Source organism: Notolepis coatsorum (assembly GCF_963971535.1).
Source record: "Notolepis coatsorum genome assembly, chromosome: 2".
Taxonomy (NCBI): Eukaryota; Metazoa; Chordata; class Actinopteri; order Aulopiformes; family Paralepididae; genus Notolepis; species Notolepis coatsorum.
The window spans coordinates 71,397,324-71,418,341 of NC_140166.1; the positions used below are offsets into that span (position 1 = coordinate 71,397,324).

The 21,018-nt window shown below is 40.6% G+C and overlaps 1 protein-coding gene across 1 annotated transcript; it reads left to right on the forward strand.

Moving 5' to 3' along the window:
• Positions 1–879: 879 nt before the first annotated feature.
• LOC311222853 (uncharacterized protein) lies at positions 880–20,510 on the forward strand. The gene is made up of 10 exons (XM_084307490.1): positions 880–1,041; positions 1,137–1,216; positions 4,422–4,575; positions 7,780–7,940; positions 10,266–10,414; positions 14,306–14,453; positions 15,204–15,297; positions 15,442–15,520; positions 16,722–16,801; positions 17,766–20,510. The coding sequence occupies exons 1-10, from the start codon at positions 1,028–1,030 to the stop codon at positions 18,778–18,780; spliced, it is 1,974 nt and encodes a 657-aa protein (XP_084163616.1). The 5' UTR covers positions 880–1,027; the 3' UTR covers positions 18,781–20,510.
• Positions 20,511–21,018: the final 508 nt, after the last annotated feature.

Below are 21,018 nucleotides of genomic sequence, written 5' to 3' on the forward strand. Positions count from 1 at the left end.
TGTGTGTATTGAGCCGTACTGTATTGTACCCATTCTGCAATCTGTTAAATAACGTTTTCATTCATCTTGAATGCATTCATTCATTCATTCATTCATTCCTCGTTCCCAGTTTTATCCCCGTGAGACATAATTTAACTCCGGCCTGTGCCTATCTCACGAGATAAAGCTGGGAACGAGGTTAAGGCACTCCGCCTAGAGGCGTGTGAATCCACAGTCACTTGCTCCTCAATAGAAAACCAACGTATGTTGACCATGAAGGACTGGTTCTGGCCAACCCGTTCGTTATACAACTATCACAGAGACATTTCAAGGGTACTCACAGTTGCAGGAGGGTTTCGGACAAAAATACGGGATGGTTTGAAAGCTCGACGTTGCTAATAAACATTTTAAATATATTTTATAAACTGGTCAACACTGCATTATTTCCGGCGTTGGGTGCATGATGCGCATGCGCTGTGGCGATCACACCAGGCAGCCAACGGCGGAAATAATGCAGTGTTGACCAGTTTATAAAATATATTAAAAATGTTCATTAGCAACGCCGAGCTTTCAACCCATCCCGTATTTGTGTCCGAAACCCTCATGCAACTGTGAGTACAGTTGACATGTCTCTGTGATACTTGTATAACGAACGGTTCGGCCAGAACCAGTCCTTCATGGTCAACATACGTTGGTTTCCTATTGAGGAGCAAGTGACTGTGGATTCACTCGGTGCATCGCAGTGACGAAAGGGGCTGGCGCTCCCCCTACTACGAGAAAGTGGGCTGCACTTCCCATACAACTAGGTGAGGCTCCCTCTCTCTATTTCCAGTAACCAACAGTCAAACAGTGCGCGCTTCCCTGACCGCAGTACCAGGCGACGACTAGTGTATCGGATTATTTTATAAAGCTAAACAAGGACATTTCTAAAAAAATATATATATATATAATAATAATAATAATAATAATAATAATAATAATAATAATAATAATAATAATAATAATAATAATAATAATAATAATAATAATAATAATAATAGCCGTGACAATGACATCGACAGGGTAATGCTGACTCCATGTCGTTCTTTAATGCTTGATTTCGACATGATCTAGTAGTGTGTTAATTCACATTCGTGTAAATGTAATTGTGTTTCCAGGTTTCTTCATGGGAAATGGCCCTGCTTTATCCTGCTACTTATTTCAGAAAACTTCTTCTTGTCTGTGACGCCTTTGGCTGGTAAGTGGTCAGAAAAATATCTTATCACAATTGTTTTTTTAAGTAGCTTAAGTTACTTGTATGTATTTATTACTAACTTAAGTATTGCCTATTTACCCCAGCTTTATCTCGAGTTAGTTTCATTTTTGTTTTTACTAGTACAGTACACAGTAGTAGGCCTAGGCTGCAATGAGATGTGTATCATTATTCACATCAAAACATAATACTTATTGTATTACCTGTCTTAACTGATATGTTATTAGCTTTGTTAATATTATTATATATAAGGGTTCATGCCCAAACTAAATATTTCTGTTTCGATAGATAGATAGATAGATAGATAGATAGATAGATAGATAGATAGATAGATAGATAGATAGATAGATAGATAGATAGATAGATAGATAGATAGATAGATAGATAGATAGATAGATAGATAGATAGATAGATAGATAGATAGATAGATAGATAGATAGATAGATAGATAGATAGATAGATAGATAGATAGATAGATAGATAGATAGATAGATAGACAGACAGACAGACAGACAGATAGATAGATAGATAGATAGATAGATAGATAGATAGATAGATAGATAGATAGATAGATAGATAGATAGATAGATAGATAGATAGATAGATAGATAGATAGATAGATAGATAGATAGATAGATAGATAGATAGATAGATAGATAGATAGATAGATAGATAGATAGATAGATAGATAGATAGATAGATAGATAGATAGATAGATAGACTATTGTTGTTATTGCTACAGTTTGTTGAGGGCACTGATTCAATTCAATTATCTTTAATGACCAATTGACCACCCAGCCAGGCTGGTGGAATTTGATTTCAGTGCAGCATGTTACAGCATTGTTCCAACATAGAACATATAACATCACTTACATTACGTACATACTACATGCAGTTAAATACATAAATACACAATTACAAGACCTCAATATCAAAGTTCAGAGTTTATGCCCATGTCCATGGCAACAGAGTTAGGGGGGGCTACAGGGAGTTCAGTGTCCTATGGCAGTGGGGAAGAAGCTGTTTTTAAAGCGGGATGTTTTGGTGGTCAGGGATCTGTAGCGCCTCCCGGAGGGCAGCAGCTGGAAGATGTGGTGTGCTGGGTGAGTGGGGTCAGAGATAATTTTTCTAGCTTTTTCTAGCTTTTTTTTTAAATCTTTTTCCCCCTCCATTTTCCTCCGATTTTCTCCCATCCCAATGTTAGTCGTTATGCCAATTCCCAATCCCCTTCCTGGTCGCTGCGCACTTACCCCCCACAGTCGGTCTGGGAGAGTGGAGGCTATCACGTGCTTCCTCCAACACACGTCTAGCCAATCAACCGCTTCTTTTCACCTGGCAGCGCGGACTCTCACTGAGAGTGTGTAACGTGTGGAAGGATCACACTACCGCCCTTAGATCCTATCCGCGCTTAGCAGGCGCCCCGACCGAACTGTAGGAGTCGCTGTTTACAACGACCCGTACCCACCCCGCCAGCTTCTCCCACCCTCTAATACTGCCAATTGTATTAGTGTGAACGGCCAGCCAAGCTGGTGACAACCCCGGGGTTGGTGACGAACGCAATCTCCGTTACGCCACCTGACCGCATTTTTTGAGCTCTTCTAATTGTGCTTTGGCGGTGGAGTGATTCGAGAGATGGGAGGGGGGTGCGTATTATTTTGGAGGATTTATTGATTATTCTTTGGAGTTTGTTTTTGGAGTGAGTGTCCAGACTGCTGTACCAAACTGTTATGGAGAAGGTGAGGATGCTTTGAATGATAGTCTGGTAGAAGCGGAGCAGGAGATGTTTTCTGACTCTGTATTTTTTGAGCTGGCGGAGGAAGAAGAGTCTTTGATTGGCTTTTTTGTGGATGTGGTCTGTGTTGGTTTTCCATTTGAGGTTATTGCTTATGTGGGTGCCGAGAAATTTGAAGGAGTCTGTGGTGATTATGGGTTTGCCAGAGATGGATATGGGGGTTTTGGGGTTTGGCTGGTGTCTGAAGTCGATGATGAGTTCTTGGGTTTTTGATGAGTTGAGGAGGAGGTTATTGTCTGTGCACCAGGTGATTGTGTGGTTGATTTGTGTATGGTATTCTGTTTCATTATTGTCTGTGATGAGGCCTATAAGGGTTGTGTGTGTCGTCTGCATATTTGTATATTTTGACGGAGTTGTGGAGGGATATCATATGAGCAGGTTGGTGTATAGGGAGAAAAGCCAGGGTGAAAGGACGCAGCCTTGGGGGGCTCCTGTGCTGAGATATAGAGGGTGGGATGTGATGTTGTTTATTTTGACCTTCTGTTGTCTGTTGGAGAGGAAGCTATGGATCCAGTGACAGATGCAGGGGTCAATGTTCATGTCCAGTGGTTTATTGATGAGTTTGGCTGGGATGATTGTGTTGAATGCGGAACTGAAGTCCATGGCCAGAATGCGGGCGTATGAGTTGCGGGTTTCCAGGTGGGATGACAGAGGGCACGTAGCTCTTACTGAAGTGTGCCTTTTTACAGCTTTGTGGGTGATGGCAATGACGTTTCTTAACAATGCAAGTCTCACTTTTACATCTAGTCTTTCCAACTTAAATGGGAATACCACCCATTTTAAAGATCCCCTCCTCTCAAATGCGTGTTTTTATGGTTAACTCCTCTTGGAGACATGATTTTGACTATACAGATTGTTATTTATTTGTGCAGAACTTGTCACCAGAGCTTCTCTGTGTTGCATGTATGGTGTCACTAATAGGTTGAACCTGTTCTGGTCCAATAGGTGGCAACACCGTTCACTTCAGCATATACACAGCTGAGCTTGAAAGTATATAAGATGTGTGGGGAAATTTGGTGGGGAAAAAAACATTTATATAAATTGTTATTCATAGAATTTTTAAGGGTTTAAAATAAATCTGGAGGGGATCTTTAATAAGAATTGACATAATGTTCTTCCAGCGCCCCAGGACAGTTCAGTCAGTATTTATGAACGTGCACCACTCTCTCCTAAAGCGAGAAACCTCTAGAACTGTCCAATCGAGGGCTAGTCCGTAGACAATGAATGCTGTTCTGACTTTGTGAGGCTGTAAAATGTTTGTGTGAGCTCTTGCACCCAAATGAGGTTTATATTCTAGCATTGCTAGAAAGTCTGAACCAGACTTCTACTTAGTAATAGCATCAGTACTTTTTACATCTCTGGCTAAATACTAATTACCTTATGTGTTTGTTTCCCTAGAGCTTGAAAGTGAAGTCGGCCTAAATCTTCAGTGCTACAACGACTATGACGAAACAATCGTATGTCAATTCAGGCCTCCACCTGATTGGCCAAACTGTACTGATTACAGTTTAACAGGGTCATCACCACTATCATCATCATCATCATCATCAAAGTGAGTCCTTACTTATTTATTAGAAGTAGTAACCTGTGCGGCTGATTGGCGCAGTGGGCAAGGCGCTCGCCACTAACACAGGAGACGCTGGGTTCGAGCCCAGCTCTCGGCGTTGCTACCGGCTGGCCGGTCGTTCATACTAACACAATTGGCAAGTGTTAGAGGGTGGGAGAGCCGGTGGGTGGGGATTGGACGTTGTGGACAGCGACTCCTACAGGTCGGTTTGGTGACGCCGGTGCGGCGGAAGCAGGAAGTAGCGGAGGCAGCGTGAGCCTCCCACGCGTTACTCCTCGCCACTGAGAGTTCGAGCTGCTGCGGTGAAAAGATGCGACAGGCTGCCTCCTCATGTACCGGAGGGGACACGTGATGCAAGGCTTCTGTCCTCACTACAACCGACCAGTGGGAGGCATAGTCTAGCAACGTTCAAGACAGGGGAGGGAAGAATTGGATAATACGAAATTGGGATGGGAGAAAAATAGAAAATGGGGAGAAAAATTGGATACAAACAAAAAAAAATGAGTAGTACCTGTTATTGTGTATCAACAAATACACTGCAGGTCACAAGGTTACATGTCATTAGTAAATTGAGAATTAGATTAGTTGTTTTTAGTTGTAGTTTCAAGATTCAATGGTGAATCAATGCTGATACTGTAGTTGATGGTGTTTTCTTTATTGAAAAAACTGTGTTGAATCAATATTCTGTATTATATATAGGGAGGCACCAATACCACTTTTTCATTGTCAATAGTCGTTTTCTTCCAGTGAATCTCTTCTCTCTCTCTCTCACCAAAAACAACGCACATTTATTTTGCACATAATCTCACATACGTCCAAAAACTCTAAAACTGTTTTGCACATTCATTTAGTTTGACTAAGAGATTTCCAGAAAAAAATCGTTGTTTTCGTGCATGGATTACAAGATTTACAAGATTTTATTTTAAATGCATACAATTTTCTCTTGATAATTTCCTGGTTGTTAAACACGGCAGGTAAATACTTAAATGAAACGATAAGGTAGCCGTCCCTATAAGACAAGGTATTGCTATTCTTTTCCATCTACATCATTTCATGGTGCTGTAATTATTAACACAACACAAGTATTCATGTGCAGATGACATCACTGGTGGCCATATTCAAACAAATGTCCTCTCAATAACTGTCGAACTAAATTAATGTGTGAGATTATGTGCAAAATAAATTGCCATTGTCTTTTAATTACATCAAAACACTGACTGAAAAATGACATTTATAATGCATGTCACCTTTAAGTTTGTAGGTGTTGGTAGGTTTGAAGTATGTACCTTGTTTATTAACAACCAGGAAATGCTCAAGAGAAAGTTACATGTATTTTAAATAGGGATGTCCGATATTATCGGCCTACCGATATTGGCATAAAAATGTGACATCGGAAAATATCGGTATCGGTTTAAAAAAAAATATATATATATATATTTTTTTTTACATTTATTTACCCAGGCAAGCAAGTAAGAACAAATTATTATTTTTATTTATTTATTTTTATTATTATTAGGGATGTCCGATATTATCGGCCTACCGATATTATCGGCCGATATCGGCATTAAAATGTGATATCGAAAAATATCGGGTTTTCAATTTTTTTTCTTTCATTTCTATAGAAATTATGTCCGATATTATTGGCCTACCGTTATTATCGGCCGATATCGGCATTAAAATGTGATATCGGTTGATATCGGTATCGGAAATTAAGAGTTGGACAATATCGGTATATCGGTAAAAAAGCCAATATCGAGCATCCCTAATTATTATGCATAATGTTGTGTTAATTACACGACAAGAGATATGTAATGTTAATTACCTGAAATTATTCCGTTTTTTGGGGGGGGAAACCCTGCATATATCGGTATCGGAAATTAAGAGTTGGACAATATCGGTAAATCGGTATCTGTAAAAAAGCCAATATCGAGCATCCCACATTTTTTATTCAATCTTGTAATCTATGCATGAAAACAATTTTTTTTCTGCAAGTCTCTTAGTTACAAGATTGTGTCATTAACTCAATCTGCGGCAACAGCATTTATATACGTGTTTGCTCGACAACCGTTGAACACCAACCACGTATATATACGTTATTTGGTCCGTTTTCCTTTTTTTCTCTCGATTTTAATATTCTATTCAATGTCACGACCTGTATGTTGCTGGTAAAAGGCATACTGGGACCCAGAGGGTGCAGTACCGGCCAGATCCTACTAGGTGGCAGTATCGAGAGTGCAGTAAACCCTGTTCCAGACCGTGTGTTACGTTTAAACCCCTCCGGGCGCTGAATTTAGACGGAGCCAAGTACTGTAGATCACTTCTAATCACTAATACTGGAAATCGCGAGCAGACAATTGGAATATTCTTTTTGGAATACCCCCGATCAAAGGTAAGGACTATCTGACGTCAATTCCAGCTTTATCGTACAATGTTTTCATATCGATCCAGCTGATCAACATGTGTTGTGTTCACAACAAATGCCGTTACTGGCAATCAAAGCATCAGAAACGCCCCCCCGCCCCCCCCCCCCTTTCATGCATTCATTTACAGAAACATAATACCTATTATATACATTTGATTTGGAAATAGTACCTTGTCCAGGGATGAAACGCCAATCCTTTTAGTAGAATTCATGTAGCGCCCTATAACTCAGCTTTCCAGGAATTAGCCCGGATCACTCCGAAACTATACTTATATTCACCACGGGATAACGCGCAAACGTATACATGAAAACATTTATTATTTTTTGCATGTTCGACGGAAGATACTGACTGTCAAATGACCATAGTATTGTCTACAATAATATAGAATATAGATATAGCTCTACAAACAAGGTGACACACCCCTATCTTTAAAGCGTGGCCTAGCTAGAACAGGATGAGGAAAATGGCCGGCGCAGAATGAGTTAAGGCAGTGTTATGTCCGAACGTTGTACGATGTATTTACAGAGATCACTTCAGCGAAATAAGACACATCTTTCATTTTGGGAGAAAGACAAATATTGTTTGTTTTACAGTGGCTCATTGCTCCCCTCTAGTGGTCATCTTTAGACATGGCTCTTGGTATAAGTATTGGGCGATTTTCTCTTGTACCTTGTTTGAAGTATCTTTTCATCCCTAATTCTAAACATGGAAGAAGTCACTATTTGTCACTGCATCTCACTGAACACTGTTGCTTTGCATTCCATAGGAAAAAGAGGGAATGTTGCAACTGCAAGGACAGCGAGGGCTTCCTTGGGGAGTGTAGTTGCTCTATTCGGATGAGACTTATCCAAGACTCATATGTCACAGTGACCCTTTGGAGGGCCGGAAAGAAGCTGGAGTCCAAAGACATCAGTATCACACAATCCAGTAAGATGGTTTCCTTTTTCAAGCAAAATTCCACATGAAAGCAGCAAATGCAACAGTAGGATAAGCTCAAATTCTAGTGTCGGCAACATAGTAAGCCTAAAATGAGGAGCACTGAAGGCAATATAGAGAATCTATAGCATGAAGGAGCAGCTACATTTAAGCATTACATCACACGCAGGAGTGGTTTGTGACCAATAAACCATGCCTAGGGGTGGTTGTTAGGCCCGAGGCGCAGCCGAGGGTCGTTAGACCCCCCTAGGCATGGTTTATTGGTCACAAATCACGACTGCACGTGGTGTAAAGCTTTTATACAACTGCCAGATTCATCCAACCTTATTTCTATACAATAAACACACATTAATCGAAGATTTATTGAAAAAACCATCCGCCAGAAAAAGTAGTTCCCACAACTCCATGTGGAAGCAGCTTGAAGTGCATCCAACCAAACTAACACATCCAACTGTGTATTATTGGAATGATTGAGAGAAGTTGCCTCATGTGGAAGCAGCTTGAAGTGCATCCAACCAACTAACACATCCAACTGTGTATTATTGGAATGATTGATTGAAAATTTTATTACCAGATGCAGAATGGGTACAATACAGTACGGCTCAATACACACAATTGTTAAGGGAATGCATAGGAAAAAAACGTTTTCTTCGCCCTATTTTTTTATTTATTTCTTTTAGCCTAAACTTAACCAGTTGGAAACCAGGGGTACAGTAATAAAATTAGCAATCAACCAATCAATCAATTCAATAGACCATGCTCACTTAAAACAGCGCTGCTTCTCTCTCAGTCTGACTCCCCCGCTGTTGCAGACAGGAGTGTGTGTGTGTGCGTGTGTGTGTGTGTGTGTGTGTGTCACAGTGTGTGTGTGCGTGTGTGTGTGTATGTGTGTGTGTGTGTGTGTGTGTGTGTGTGTGTGTGTGTATGTGTGTGTGTGTGTTTGTGGGTACGCCAGCGTCGGACAGTGAGAGAGAACGCTGCAGTCAGTAGCAAGAAGGAAGTAGAAATTTAAATCAATCAATTAATCTATCAATCAAACCGCGATTTTTCTTTTGTTCTAGATTGCCTCAAGACCCATCAATTACATCATCCAACATTGTTTAAAGGGCTAACACATTCCCCTTGACAGAATCGCTTCATATTTAGTCGTTTAGTCGCCATTAACATATCCATTTGTAAATATTATTGGCCACCTTCTTGTGATCCGGCGGAGTGATGTGATGTGGGTCGGTTGTGGGCGGGTCCTGGGCCAGCAGCGTGGATTGTTGCCAATAAAGACGTGTAAAATGACTGTTTCAGCCAATCAGAATCGAGAAATTTGCATGCCGTTGTATAATGATCATCACAAAACAGAATCTGTCAGCGGTTCTCGAGTTACATGCCGATATGTGAGGCGTGCGCCAAAAGTACACAACACGTACATGACTCCCGGGGCTCTAGCTCCGTCAATCATTTGGACAGGGTTGTAACTTGTAGCCAATGAGTGTGGCTTTCCAATGATACCCCACGTGGGGATCTAATATGGTCTCTATTGATTGATTGATTTATGACGGGAAGCCAATGGAGGCCTTTTAGGACTGGGGTGACGTGGTGCCAGGATTTGGTGTACAAGTCATGCAGATACACCCTGGACCACTTGGTGATGCTCTATAATACCAACTTCATCAACTAGTGGTCAAAAACTCCACTGGATACCTTTTTAAGTAAAGTGTTACCAGAATAGTATGGGGATGTGTGGACTGTGGATATATTGTTCTGTGTCGTAACTGTTGGTTAATAGTAAAATAAAGGCCAAACAAACCTCCTATGAAACCACAAAGCCAGTGTCCAGTTCAGCTTCAATGAAGACGCTCCTGAAAGTGTCTGGTAATGTCATCATCACACAAATTAGAGCCTTGTATCTCTGGTTTCTAGTTAGTTAATTTTATTTCAGTAAAGGAGAGTTGTTAGTGTTCACAAATTATTTATTGATGATCTGTCGGAAGTCAGATCTACTCCGATCAGGTCACCATGGCCCGGGTCATCCTGATGACGGCTCCCTTGAGCTGAAAGGTGGTTTTATCTTCGCCAGCCATGGAAAAATAAAGGCTTTAAAATATTTTTCAATGGAACAGTGTGCTTTGGATATTCTTTAATGTTTCTGTTTAGCAAGATTGAAGATACACACAGCATTCCTATCTAATTATTTATATCTCTAAGAAAGAACATGTTTTCTGTTATTCTCTTTTTGCTATGAATCTTTTGTATTTTTTCCTAAACTGTTGTACTTTAGAAAGTCGCCATTAAAAAATGTTAAGTACTGCTGTTCTTTTGCAGTAAAGCCCAAACCCCCAACAATCACATCAGTGGAAGAAACTGCAAATGGGGATGTTCGGGTCATGTGGAATTGTAACTACGAAAAGCCATATTTCGAATCGACTTTGACTTATGATGTGAGCTACCGCAAGACGGAGGGAAAAACAGAGGTAAGGGCAAGGTGATAAACGCCTCCTAACATTTTACCTTATTTTTTCATAGAAAAGTGGGCAGAGCCGGCCCCTGGTACAAACGGACCTCAACCACTAGGGCGGCTACACAATGCATTGTTTTAAAGCTATTTATAATTTTGGTGTGAGTGTTCATTCAATTGTTAGCAGTAGGCAGGGCCGCGGGAACTATAAAACGGCAGGGGGTGCTGGGGGGTCGCCAGATGAAAAAAAAAAAAAAACATTTTTTTTTTTTTTTTGCGGTCAGGCCACTGAACTTAGAAGCAGGCCAGGCCAGTGTTTCTATTTGCACCAGCGCAATAGTTAGATAACCTAGATGGGGAACAACCAGGAGATCACTGCAACTCACACAAGTTGGAGAACTATCTCTCTCTCTCTCTCTTGCTCTCACACACACACAAAGGGAGCCGCATGTGATTGGTGGAGGCGGGATCCTTACGAAAAACTGCTAATCATTGACACATGCTAGCCTGTAATAATCCCCCCCAGAAAAATTTACTTTGCATTTGATATATTGCAAATATATGCCATCACACACACTGGCATTTAAAGGGTTAGAATTATAAAATGAATATGTGGTGTTATGATCAGGGCTGAAGTTGAATAAAATATTGTATTTATCAATTACAAAAAACCTGTGTTGTTGCTAATACATATGCTAGCCTGTTTTTTAACAATAAGTTGTGATGCCATAACAAACACTGGCATTTAAAGGGTACAAATAAAAAAAATGCCTGCACCAGAATGCAGGAAATTAAGTCTTTGTAACAAAAAAAATCCTGGTGGGGGACCCCCAGACCCCCTGCTTAAAAAGTGGCCTGACTGGGGCTATATTTCCTGGCCTGAATGATTTCCCCAGTCCGGCCCTGGTTAAAAGCCTCCAATGCTTATTAGTGTGTGTGCGTTTGAACGTTTGCATGTTTCAACCATACATTTCCATTTAAAATAATTTTTTTTACCTCCTATAATAATGGGGGTCGCGGCTCTCTGACACAGTTTTTTTTGGGTCGCGGCCTGAAAAATTTGGGAACCCCTGGTCTAGCCTGTACCCCCCAGACATGTTGCTGGCCCCGTCAAAACAGTATCCTATCAGCCTCTCCATGGGCAGGTCGAGGCGTAAAAGTATTTTATACACAAAAACAGCGTCTCGGCTGTTGTGTCTGGGCCGGGCATTGTAAAAACCCCAAAAGAAGTTCTGAGCTTCCAAGTTGTCATCGGCTAACTGTATATTACACGAGAATTGTTCTTTTCCAGTGAGTGACATCAGTGGTTCCGTCAGCGCTCAAGCCAAAGATTGGGCTTTTGGATGCTTTGCCTCTAATTTGTCGCTGAATATCATGGGCAAGCAGCTGTAAGATTTCGTTTTGGATGTTGTTGGACATCCAGTTGTCTCTCTTTTGGAGCCAATTCTTCAACTCGGGATCAGACTCGGTGCGCACTCTTTCCATCATGAGCTGCCATAACACCCCATCCCTATTTGCATCACCCCTCAGTGGAAGCCCCTGGCGCCCGAGGGGGGGTATAGGGGAACAGACTCAGTTAACTCTTCAATACCTGATGCTGAGGCTGAACCTGTCGTCTCTGTCTCTCTCTGACGTTTATCAGATTTAGTGGGACTGTCACTGGGACCGGCAGGACGTTTCGAAAATAAATCTGATATTTTTCTTTTCTGCGAGTGAGACATTCTGTGCTAGCAAAGTCTGACTACTAGCTCAAATCGACTGACTGCGCAAGCACTGTATCACATTAGCTCAGTGGTTCGTGGCGCGTGGGAAGGGCGGGAGACGGGAGGTGAATACAATTAGTTGTTTCACCTGTCATTCAATCAGTCTGTGACAGTCTGTCATCACTCGAAAATCTACTCGGTTTTACACGTATGATTGTGTACATACAGTAGTGTAATGAATGAATGAAAACTTTATTTAACAGATTGGAGAATGGCTACAATACAGTACGGCTCAATACACACAATATTAAAATGGTGACGTGCTTTGAGCAGGATAAACTTATAATATACAGTGTTACAGTTATACAGTTACAGTATATACAAATATATACAAATAAATATACAAATATATAAATACCCCCCGCACCCCCCCTTCCCGCGTCCCTGGCAGTAGGTGAGATTTAGTCATTGCAGTTTAAATATTAGGCATGTTGGCTATGAAAGAATATAGTTTACAAGCCTCGACATTACAGCCCACCCTGTCTGTAGTTTAGTGTGTATGTCTCCGTTTGAAATGGCTTATCTATCAAGATCAACCCCAGGATATGGTTTAATAGTTTATGTGATTTTTCCATATTCTGCGCATATTATAAAATGTTATGTATTCAGAAGTAATCCATATTTCACGCTGTCCACATTTAATTCGACAACAGCTCTGGATATAGGCGTGTGGGTGCAGACCGATTCGGAAGGTTACATTCTAAATTTTTATATTTATAATATAATTTCTGGAGGAAGGCTTACACCATTACTTGCACTACGCACCGTTCACTCTTTATCCTGTGCACTTCTTTAAAAAGCCAGCCTTCTACTCATAACTAGCCTTCAGTCTTCCGTGGCACCTGAATTCCTGCAGATCCTATGTAGATTGCAACCAAGTAAAACTGTAATCTGAATACTTTTATTATTGTCATCTATGGCCATTATTTCTAGATGCAACTTGGCACCCATTAAAGCAGCTACTATAGGAACCTTTTATTTGGTGTTGATTTTGGAGACCCCAGTGTACAAAAGCGGTAGTGTCCCGGAGAGTCAGCATTGCCTTGGCTCGGGCTGATCGCTATACTAACTCGTTTGGCTGAGTTAGGGGGAGGGGAGCCGTGGGTGGGTCCTGGGCGTTGTGGACAGCGACCCCTACAGTTCGGTCGGGGCGCCTGCTCAGCGAAGGTAGGATCTGGTGAGAGGTAGTGTGGCCTCCCACACGTTACACTCTCCCAGTGAGAATCTGCGCGGCCAGGCTGGAGGAAAGCATGCGACAGTCTCCGGCCTCTCGGACCAACAGTAGGGAAAAGTGCGCAACAACCAGGAAGGGGGTTGGGAATTGGCATAACGACTAACAGTGGGATGGGAGAAAAATCGGAAAAAGAAGGAGGGAAAAAAAGAGAAAAGAAAAAAACGGTAGTGTTTCCCAGAATAAAGGACTGCATTTCCCACGAGCCTTGTTCCCACCACCGCCTTGTGTCACAAAGATCTTTATCTGGTTGGCGTGTGCTGCATGCATATAGTGATGTAAAACCACGTCACACAATGTGTTTCATAAATAAAATAGACGAGAAGGAAGGTCAATTCAGGATCGGTTTTGAATCCTTTCAAATCCCACAATTCTCTCATCTGTTGAATGACTGACTAAGGTTGACTGGTGTCTTCGCCCGTGCTCTACCCTTTTAGCCTTTTTTTCTCATTTTCTTTTTCTCTTTGCTGATTCTGCTCCAGTATCTTGTTCAAACCACCAATTCGACTGTTCAGTAACTTGCAAAATAGCTATAGAAAAGCTAAGTGAATGTAAAGAGACTCATTTTGGCGGGTCTTACGGCTGCCAAAAAGTTGATAGCGTCACGCTGGTTTCAACCGGATAAAATGTGCCGGAAGGTCTTTTTAATCTTTTAATTACATTCATTCTGATTTAATTACTGGACTGTCATTATATTATTGTTATTATTATTTCTGTTATTGTCCTGTGATTTATCTTATCATTGATTATTACTGTTACTGTATTGTTTGTCTTGTTTCATGTTAAAAAAGGGAAAATAAAAAACATTTGTTCAAAAAAGAAAGAAAAGCTAAGTGAAAAATGCCCACCCCTAAATAACCCTTGCATATTCTTATAATATCAGACTCTGAGGATGCCTGTTTTCTTTGTTTAGGGGTCTAGCATCATCTCGGCGCCCACCCACCAGCATGACATCTATGGTGGAGACCTGGAGTCCAGTACGGAATATGTTGTGAGTGTCAGAAGCTGCACTGACCTCAATGACAAATGCAGCGACAGCAGTGGGAGGACATTCCAAACCAGTACGTTTTTGCTGTTCTGTGCCTTTTCCTCACTTTTATTTAAGTTTGTTTAATTTGCTCCATCATTAATTCAATGACACATTCACAGCTGTGAGCTACCCATCGTCTACCATGGGACACTAGATTAAAAATGATATGCTAGATTCACATTTGATTTGAAAATTGACATATGAACCTTATTTCTGAAAACGTAAAGCCTCTATACCTTTGTGCCCCAACTTTCATTTCTTATTGCGCACATTTGAGTTTTCTTCCTGACTGTGAAACAATTATGTTAGCAAGGCAAATATAGCAAAGGGTGAGCAGAACTAACTAATGGCAACAAAAAGTGGTTGTTTGATCTACCAAATTGAAAGTATGGTTAGTTTTTATAGTGTAAAGTTTGGCAGAGAGAGAGAGAGAGAGAGAGACTTCACTACCACAGGGTTAACCCTTTCACTGCGACAATAGAGAAGGTTAACCCTTTCAATACAAGGTTAACCTTCTGTAGTGTGGTTGTGAAAGGGTTAACCCTTTGGTAGTGTGGTAGTGAAATGGTTAACCTTCTGTATTGTGGCAGTGAAAGGGTTAACCCTTTGGTAGTGTGGTAGTGAAATGGTTAACCTTCTGTATTGTGGCAGTGAAAGGGTTAACCGTCTGTAATGTGCTATGGTTAACCTTCTGTAGTGTGGTAGTGAAAGGGTTAAAAAACAGAAAGGGGGTGAAAATGACGTACATGCTCTGAGAATGTCATATCCTTTTCCATTGCAGGCGTGTCGTTTCACGTCATCTTGTGGACCGTCATCGGTGTCCTCTGTTTCACTGCCGTCGTCGTCACCAGTGTAGCTTTTGTCAGCTGTGTTAAGTGAGTCTTTCCCACGTCCTTGACACATCTAATTTCTATTGATTAAATGCTGTGTTTGAATCTTGTATTTAAAGTAAAATTTTATTAACTTGTTTCTGTTGTATTTGATGTGATTTAATGGATTGGTTTGTTGATTGATGGTAGGGTCAAGTCTACGTTCTGGGACAAGGCGGCCAGATGTCCAAACCCAGCACTTCTGGGTATGATTCCAGGAGAGCAAACGGTACGATTATTGGCGCTGTTATCTTTAAAGGAACACGCCAACATTTTGGGAAATGAGCTTATCGTCTTCTCCAGAGAGAGACAAGAAGATGGATACCAGTTTCCTCTTTGTGTAGAAAGCTATCTGGCTGCACGTTAGCCTAGCTTAGCACAATGAATGGAAGTGGACAGTGACGGGTAGCCTTCGGGAGAGGTGTTAGTTGGACAATGCCTAGGCTAACCGTCACTGTCCACTTCCATTCATTGTGCTAAGCATAGGCTAACGTGCAGCCAGATAGCTTTTTACTGACTGTAAGCAAATTTCCCAAAATGTTGGCGTGTTCCTTTAAGTCAACACAGGGTCTTTGACTTGGCTGCAAAACAATATCACACTTGTTGAGTGAAAACCATAGTTTCTGAATGTAACTCTAGTTATGAGTTAGCACTTTGCTTCAGAGCTAGCACTATGGGTAAATCCTGAACAGCCATTGGCACCCTTGATTCTTCTTGTTCAAGTTGCCAATGGCTTTGGCTTTTCATTATTTACCTACAGTGCTAGCTCTGAAGCAAAGTGCTAACTAATATATATATATGCAGTATATATCACTGATTCTTGAGTTGAGACAAATATGTCCTACAGGGGAAATGTTCTTTATGTAAAAACTAAGACAATTGAAATAAAAGACATGCATACAATGTTTAATCTAATGGAACTGTGTATACCCACAACATTATTTGCACATTTATAATAATTATAATTTAGGTAAGGATATGTATTATATTAAACGAGGCATACCACGAAGTTTAACTGGTTTTAACATGGTTCAGAAGGAAAAACAAGGCAGTTTGTCTTGTCACCACCATCAGAGGTCACTAGCGTGAGGTATTTTCTATGCAAGCAAAAGACTTGTAGACTTGTGTCTACAAACATCTGCATTTAGATTTAAAACGTGTTTTGTCCCAGATCTCAAGAACCAGAATCAGTGACACACATAATAACATTGTAACAAAAATGTATTATTAGGTTACAAGGTATATTATTATTATTATTATTATTATTATTATTATTATTATTATTATTATTATTATTATTATTATTATTACAAGGTACATGCTTTTCATCTGACCACAGTGTCATGCAATTTCAAAACTATTACACATTTACATTTTAAATAGAAGAGCATTAAATCTGAAGATATTTCATTTCATGCTTCTTGTTACAGCTCTTGCAGCCCCAGGAAATCATGTTTTGTCCTGTCACTATTGATCCCCTGAAAAAGCATCCAAATGAAGATAACCCATGGTCAGTATTGCTGCACAACTCCATTAAAGTTGTTGTTCTTTTCACATTTTCACACCACAATTTGCCTTATTCTCTTCCCCGCCACCTTCATTTTCATACATCACTACTGTATGAATGCATTTCAGATGACTAATTCACTTCCATGTATTTCAAAACATGAAAACTACATGACTTTCCACTGGGTCCTATCCAGCACATGAAAAACAACCTGAGTCGAACAACCATGAATATGTAATTTCAATAGTGTGTTTTCACTATTTCCGTACTTGAAGTGGCATTTTAATAGCAAAGTTTTAACACTGATGCACTCCACATCCTTACCTCTCTTTGCATCGAAGTTGACCAATATGGCAGCAAAATAACAGTAATAACAGTAGAGATGATAACAATTTTTTACAGCAAAAAATACTAAATCTAAATTAGGATTACAAAATAAAAAAGTTATATAATGTCATTGTCTTCATATATTAACAGGCAAGGATGCTATAACAATTCTGGTATCTGGTGTCAGGCCAATACCATGAGAAAACACGTCCTAATTACTAAAACCTGACGCCATGTGCAACATGTCAGAAATCAAAACAAAGGACTGCATTTTCTCAATGTCTGGCACGTGGAAATATGTTAGAGATGGATTCTAATATTATTGTAATCGTTTTTGTCCAATGACTGCAAACTAATGGTCTTGGTCTAAACTGTTTATTAAAAGTGGGCTAGTGGGTGCAATCGAAGCTTGGCGATACTTTAAGTTAATTTAATATTGAGTTGACATATTCTATAAATCTATTCATATATTTACATATTCTATAGATAGAGTTGAGTGCAGAGTGAAAATGAATCTACAGGTTGTGCGCATAATCTGAGTCCATGACATGATCAGTCCTCTCAGTTGTTTTAATTGTGGTCATTTTAGGCTTTGAGTTTCATGACCCATTAAAACAACAACGTCTATGTCGTCATTCAGGTCAAAATGTTTACTGCTGGACACGAGCAGTGGTGAGAGTTCCCAGTGGAGCAACGACTCCTCTTCCCTGGGATACGGCGTCGCCAACACGGTTGGCATCGACGTCGATGTTCACAAAGCCGCTCAGGAAGCAATGCGCGAAGCCTTCCCCCACCTCGCTCCGACGGTGTCATCACCAGACAATGCTGTGGCGCGGTCGAACGGAGACAGTCGATTGGTCACCTCTGACTACGATCCTTGCAGTTCCTCTGGATCTTCCTGCTTCAGTAACAGGAGCTACTCCATTCGCCTTCCCACCGATCAGAAGACGATGACGAGCGGCGATTCAGAGTTTCCGATGAAGGCCGGCGTGCTTTCCTGTGAACCTGCCTACCGTTCTACAGAGGGTGATGTTTTGAGTAACAAAACCACCTCTGATCCACCGGCACCAGTTTGTCGGGTCACTGCTGGACCACCGGATATCGATTGGTCTCCAGTGGCTTCGCCTCGCATGCAAACAGACTTTTCGTACCAGCCGTGCGATGCAGACGCCGGGAATGGTTCATCGGCAGAGGGCAGCGGTTCATGCCCCATCTTCAACGACATCATCGCGCCCGTGTCTTGTACCGTTGTTGCAAGCGGCGATGCTGGGTATGAGAGTTTCAACGAGGCGGTCAGAGGCAGTAGAGATGTTCTACCTGAGGGAATCCCAGATGTGAACAACAAAGAGACACTGATTTGTGATATGAACCCCTGTTACGAAAGCCTACCTGCCCCTTTGAGCAACATTTCCCCAACTAGCGATGACTATCAAGCTTTTCAAAGTGTGGTTAAACAGCCAGATGTGTTTCCAGGGCAGAATAATATTGAGGACGAATTCTTCAGTCGCATCCCTCAAAGCTCCTTTGGGACAACTTTAGTTTCCAATGCCCAGGTAGGACAATGCTTTCCTGAACTTGGAGGACCTTTTCTCTCTGCTCTGTCTACTGACCAGTCTGAGCCAATAGTCACTGACGGTTGTTATCATTCTGTGTGATGCATGATGCATTTCATAATTGTATGACCAGCAGCTGGTATCCGGTTAGGTTGGTTTGTCTGTTCATCATCATTCAGTTTAAGTTTCACAAATACCCCATCCCCTCACCCTACAGGTACATTACTACAGTAGTACTCATTTGTATATTTTGTACCCAGTTTAATCACCTGTACATTGTATATTGCTGTTGCACTTTACTTCTACATTTGTACTCTGGTTGGATGCCAAACCCCTTTTCGTTGTACTGTACTTGTGCTGTATAATGACAATATATTTGAATCTAATATAATTTAAGAAAGATAACACAATGAAAGATGCGCTAATGGGATGAAAATGGAACCGTTTCCTATGTGGGCGGGACTTTTTAATAATGACGATGTTAACACTGAGATCGCTGGACAAGTCTCCCAACAATCTTTTTGCGCTGGATCTACAAGTCAGAAAAAAGGCAATTTAGTGTCAGAATATTCAGAACACCTTCGCCTTGTAAGATATGATCCAATATTTACAACAGCCTTCTATGGTAAAGGAAAAAGAATAGCCACATTCTGCCAAAACATTTCCCATTGGGGCAAATGGAGCCTGTGCCCGCTCTAATCTCCTTGTGTAGCTCACTCAACACATTTCAGGAGATGGACTTGATTAGTCTCCCTTTTTAAACATTTTTAGACCTTCCCATGATGCAACGCAGGCTGGCGTTTCAGTACAAAGATGGTGAGAGCAAGACTTCTTTTAATACATTTTCAGAGTGGGGACTATAGTGACCTAAAGGGGAAAGAAATTGAAAAGAAACTGCAATTATCCGCAATTTGCATATAAACACGGTTACATCAATCTGTTGTTATATGTTCAATCAGTTCATCCCTTAAACAGCCATTTCCACCACATTGTTTGTTTGTCAGCTTGATATATCAAGACTAGGGCTGACCTCGACTAGTCGAATAGTCGACTAATCGATCGAAAGGAGCCGTAGTCGACTGCCAACCTCTTAGTCGAATGCACACAAAAAAAGGATACAATTATTATTTTTTATTAAAAAAAAATTGTATCATTCTTTCCAAAAGCAAAGAAGCCTAGAAGCATGGCTAACGCTAATGGTGCACATACCAGCGATGCTAACTGCCTAAGAAAACGGGCACAGAGGCACTGAAAGAGGATTTCACCCATCTAATGAACACACTAGACAAATATCAACAGTGGACCAATTGCATGCTTTTTCAGAGGACAAGAAGCCTTCAGTCGACTCCTTCAGACATTAAGCACCCCCCACAGCCCAAATGGAATGATCCAAAGAATATTATAAAAAAAATTGGCCAATCAAAGTCGACTATACAAATCCTTATTCGGGGACAGGCCTAATCAAGACAGACCATTTGTCTCTCTAAATACAGTGGAAACTGATTGTTCATACAACAACAACAAATTGACGTTATAATTTAAAAATGCAAACATGAACTGTATAATTATAGTAGTTCATCGTGTTAGTTGTTCAACACAGAAGGAACTAATTTAGACGGAACGAGATTGACAACACTAGCAGTGAAACTTGTCAATGACGTTATTGTTCTAAGATTTTATTCTAAAGCTATTGATAGTTGTGACGGCACATTACGGAGTTAACTTTACACATAACTTCACCATGTAAACAAACAAAGCTGTGTCATTTCCACGGAGCAGAACGCGCATGGGAAGGGCTAAAATGTTCTATTTTTCTGATATTTAGAGCTAAATATCTGACTCATTGTGGTTTGTTTGGGTATAGCTGATGGGCTGGGTGGGGATTCAGAATATACAGACAATCTGTCATTTTCTTTATGCTTACTTGTTTTTTTTTTGGATTTATTCAAATAATTTAGGGTTATTGTTCAAAAAAGAAAAAGGTTAACCGAGACAGTTCACGATAGAGACATGAAATTTGGCACAACTTAAGAAACAGTATTTGTGTGTAAATTCATCTCAAGTCTACACGTCAAACTTGTAAATTTACAAGGCCATATCTCCTACACTGTATAGTGATGTGAAACGTGTTATATATATCAAGCTGTCTAAAACCTTGCCTCTTGAACCACCTGTCAACCATATTAGATTTTGCATAGTTTTTTTATGCAGTTTTAAAAATGTTCTCCTATCAATACTTTTTTTGGTAGACATACAAAGTGGGCTACACCTAGATACATGGACTACTCTATATAACCTTATCTACCTTATTCAATGGTACTGCACTGCCATCAAGGCACT

Bases quoted from the DNA above. Each gene is read 5' to 3' on its own strand.
- LOC311222853 (XM_084307490.1), top strand. The intron at 4,576-7,779 runs GTGAGTCCTTAC...TGCATTCCATAG, and splicing joins TCATCATCATCATCATCAAA to GAAAAAGAGGGAATGTTGCA. The intron at 16,802-17,765 runs GTCAGTATTGCT...GTCGTCATTCAG, and splicing joins CCAAATGAAGATAACCCATG to GTCAAAATGTTTACTGCTGG.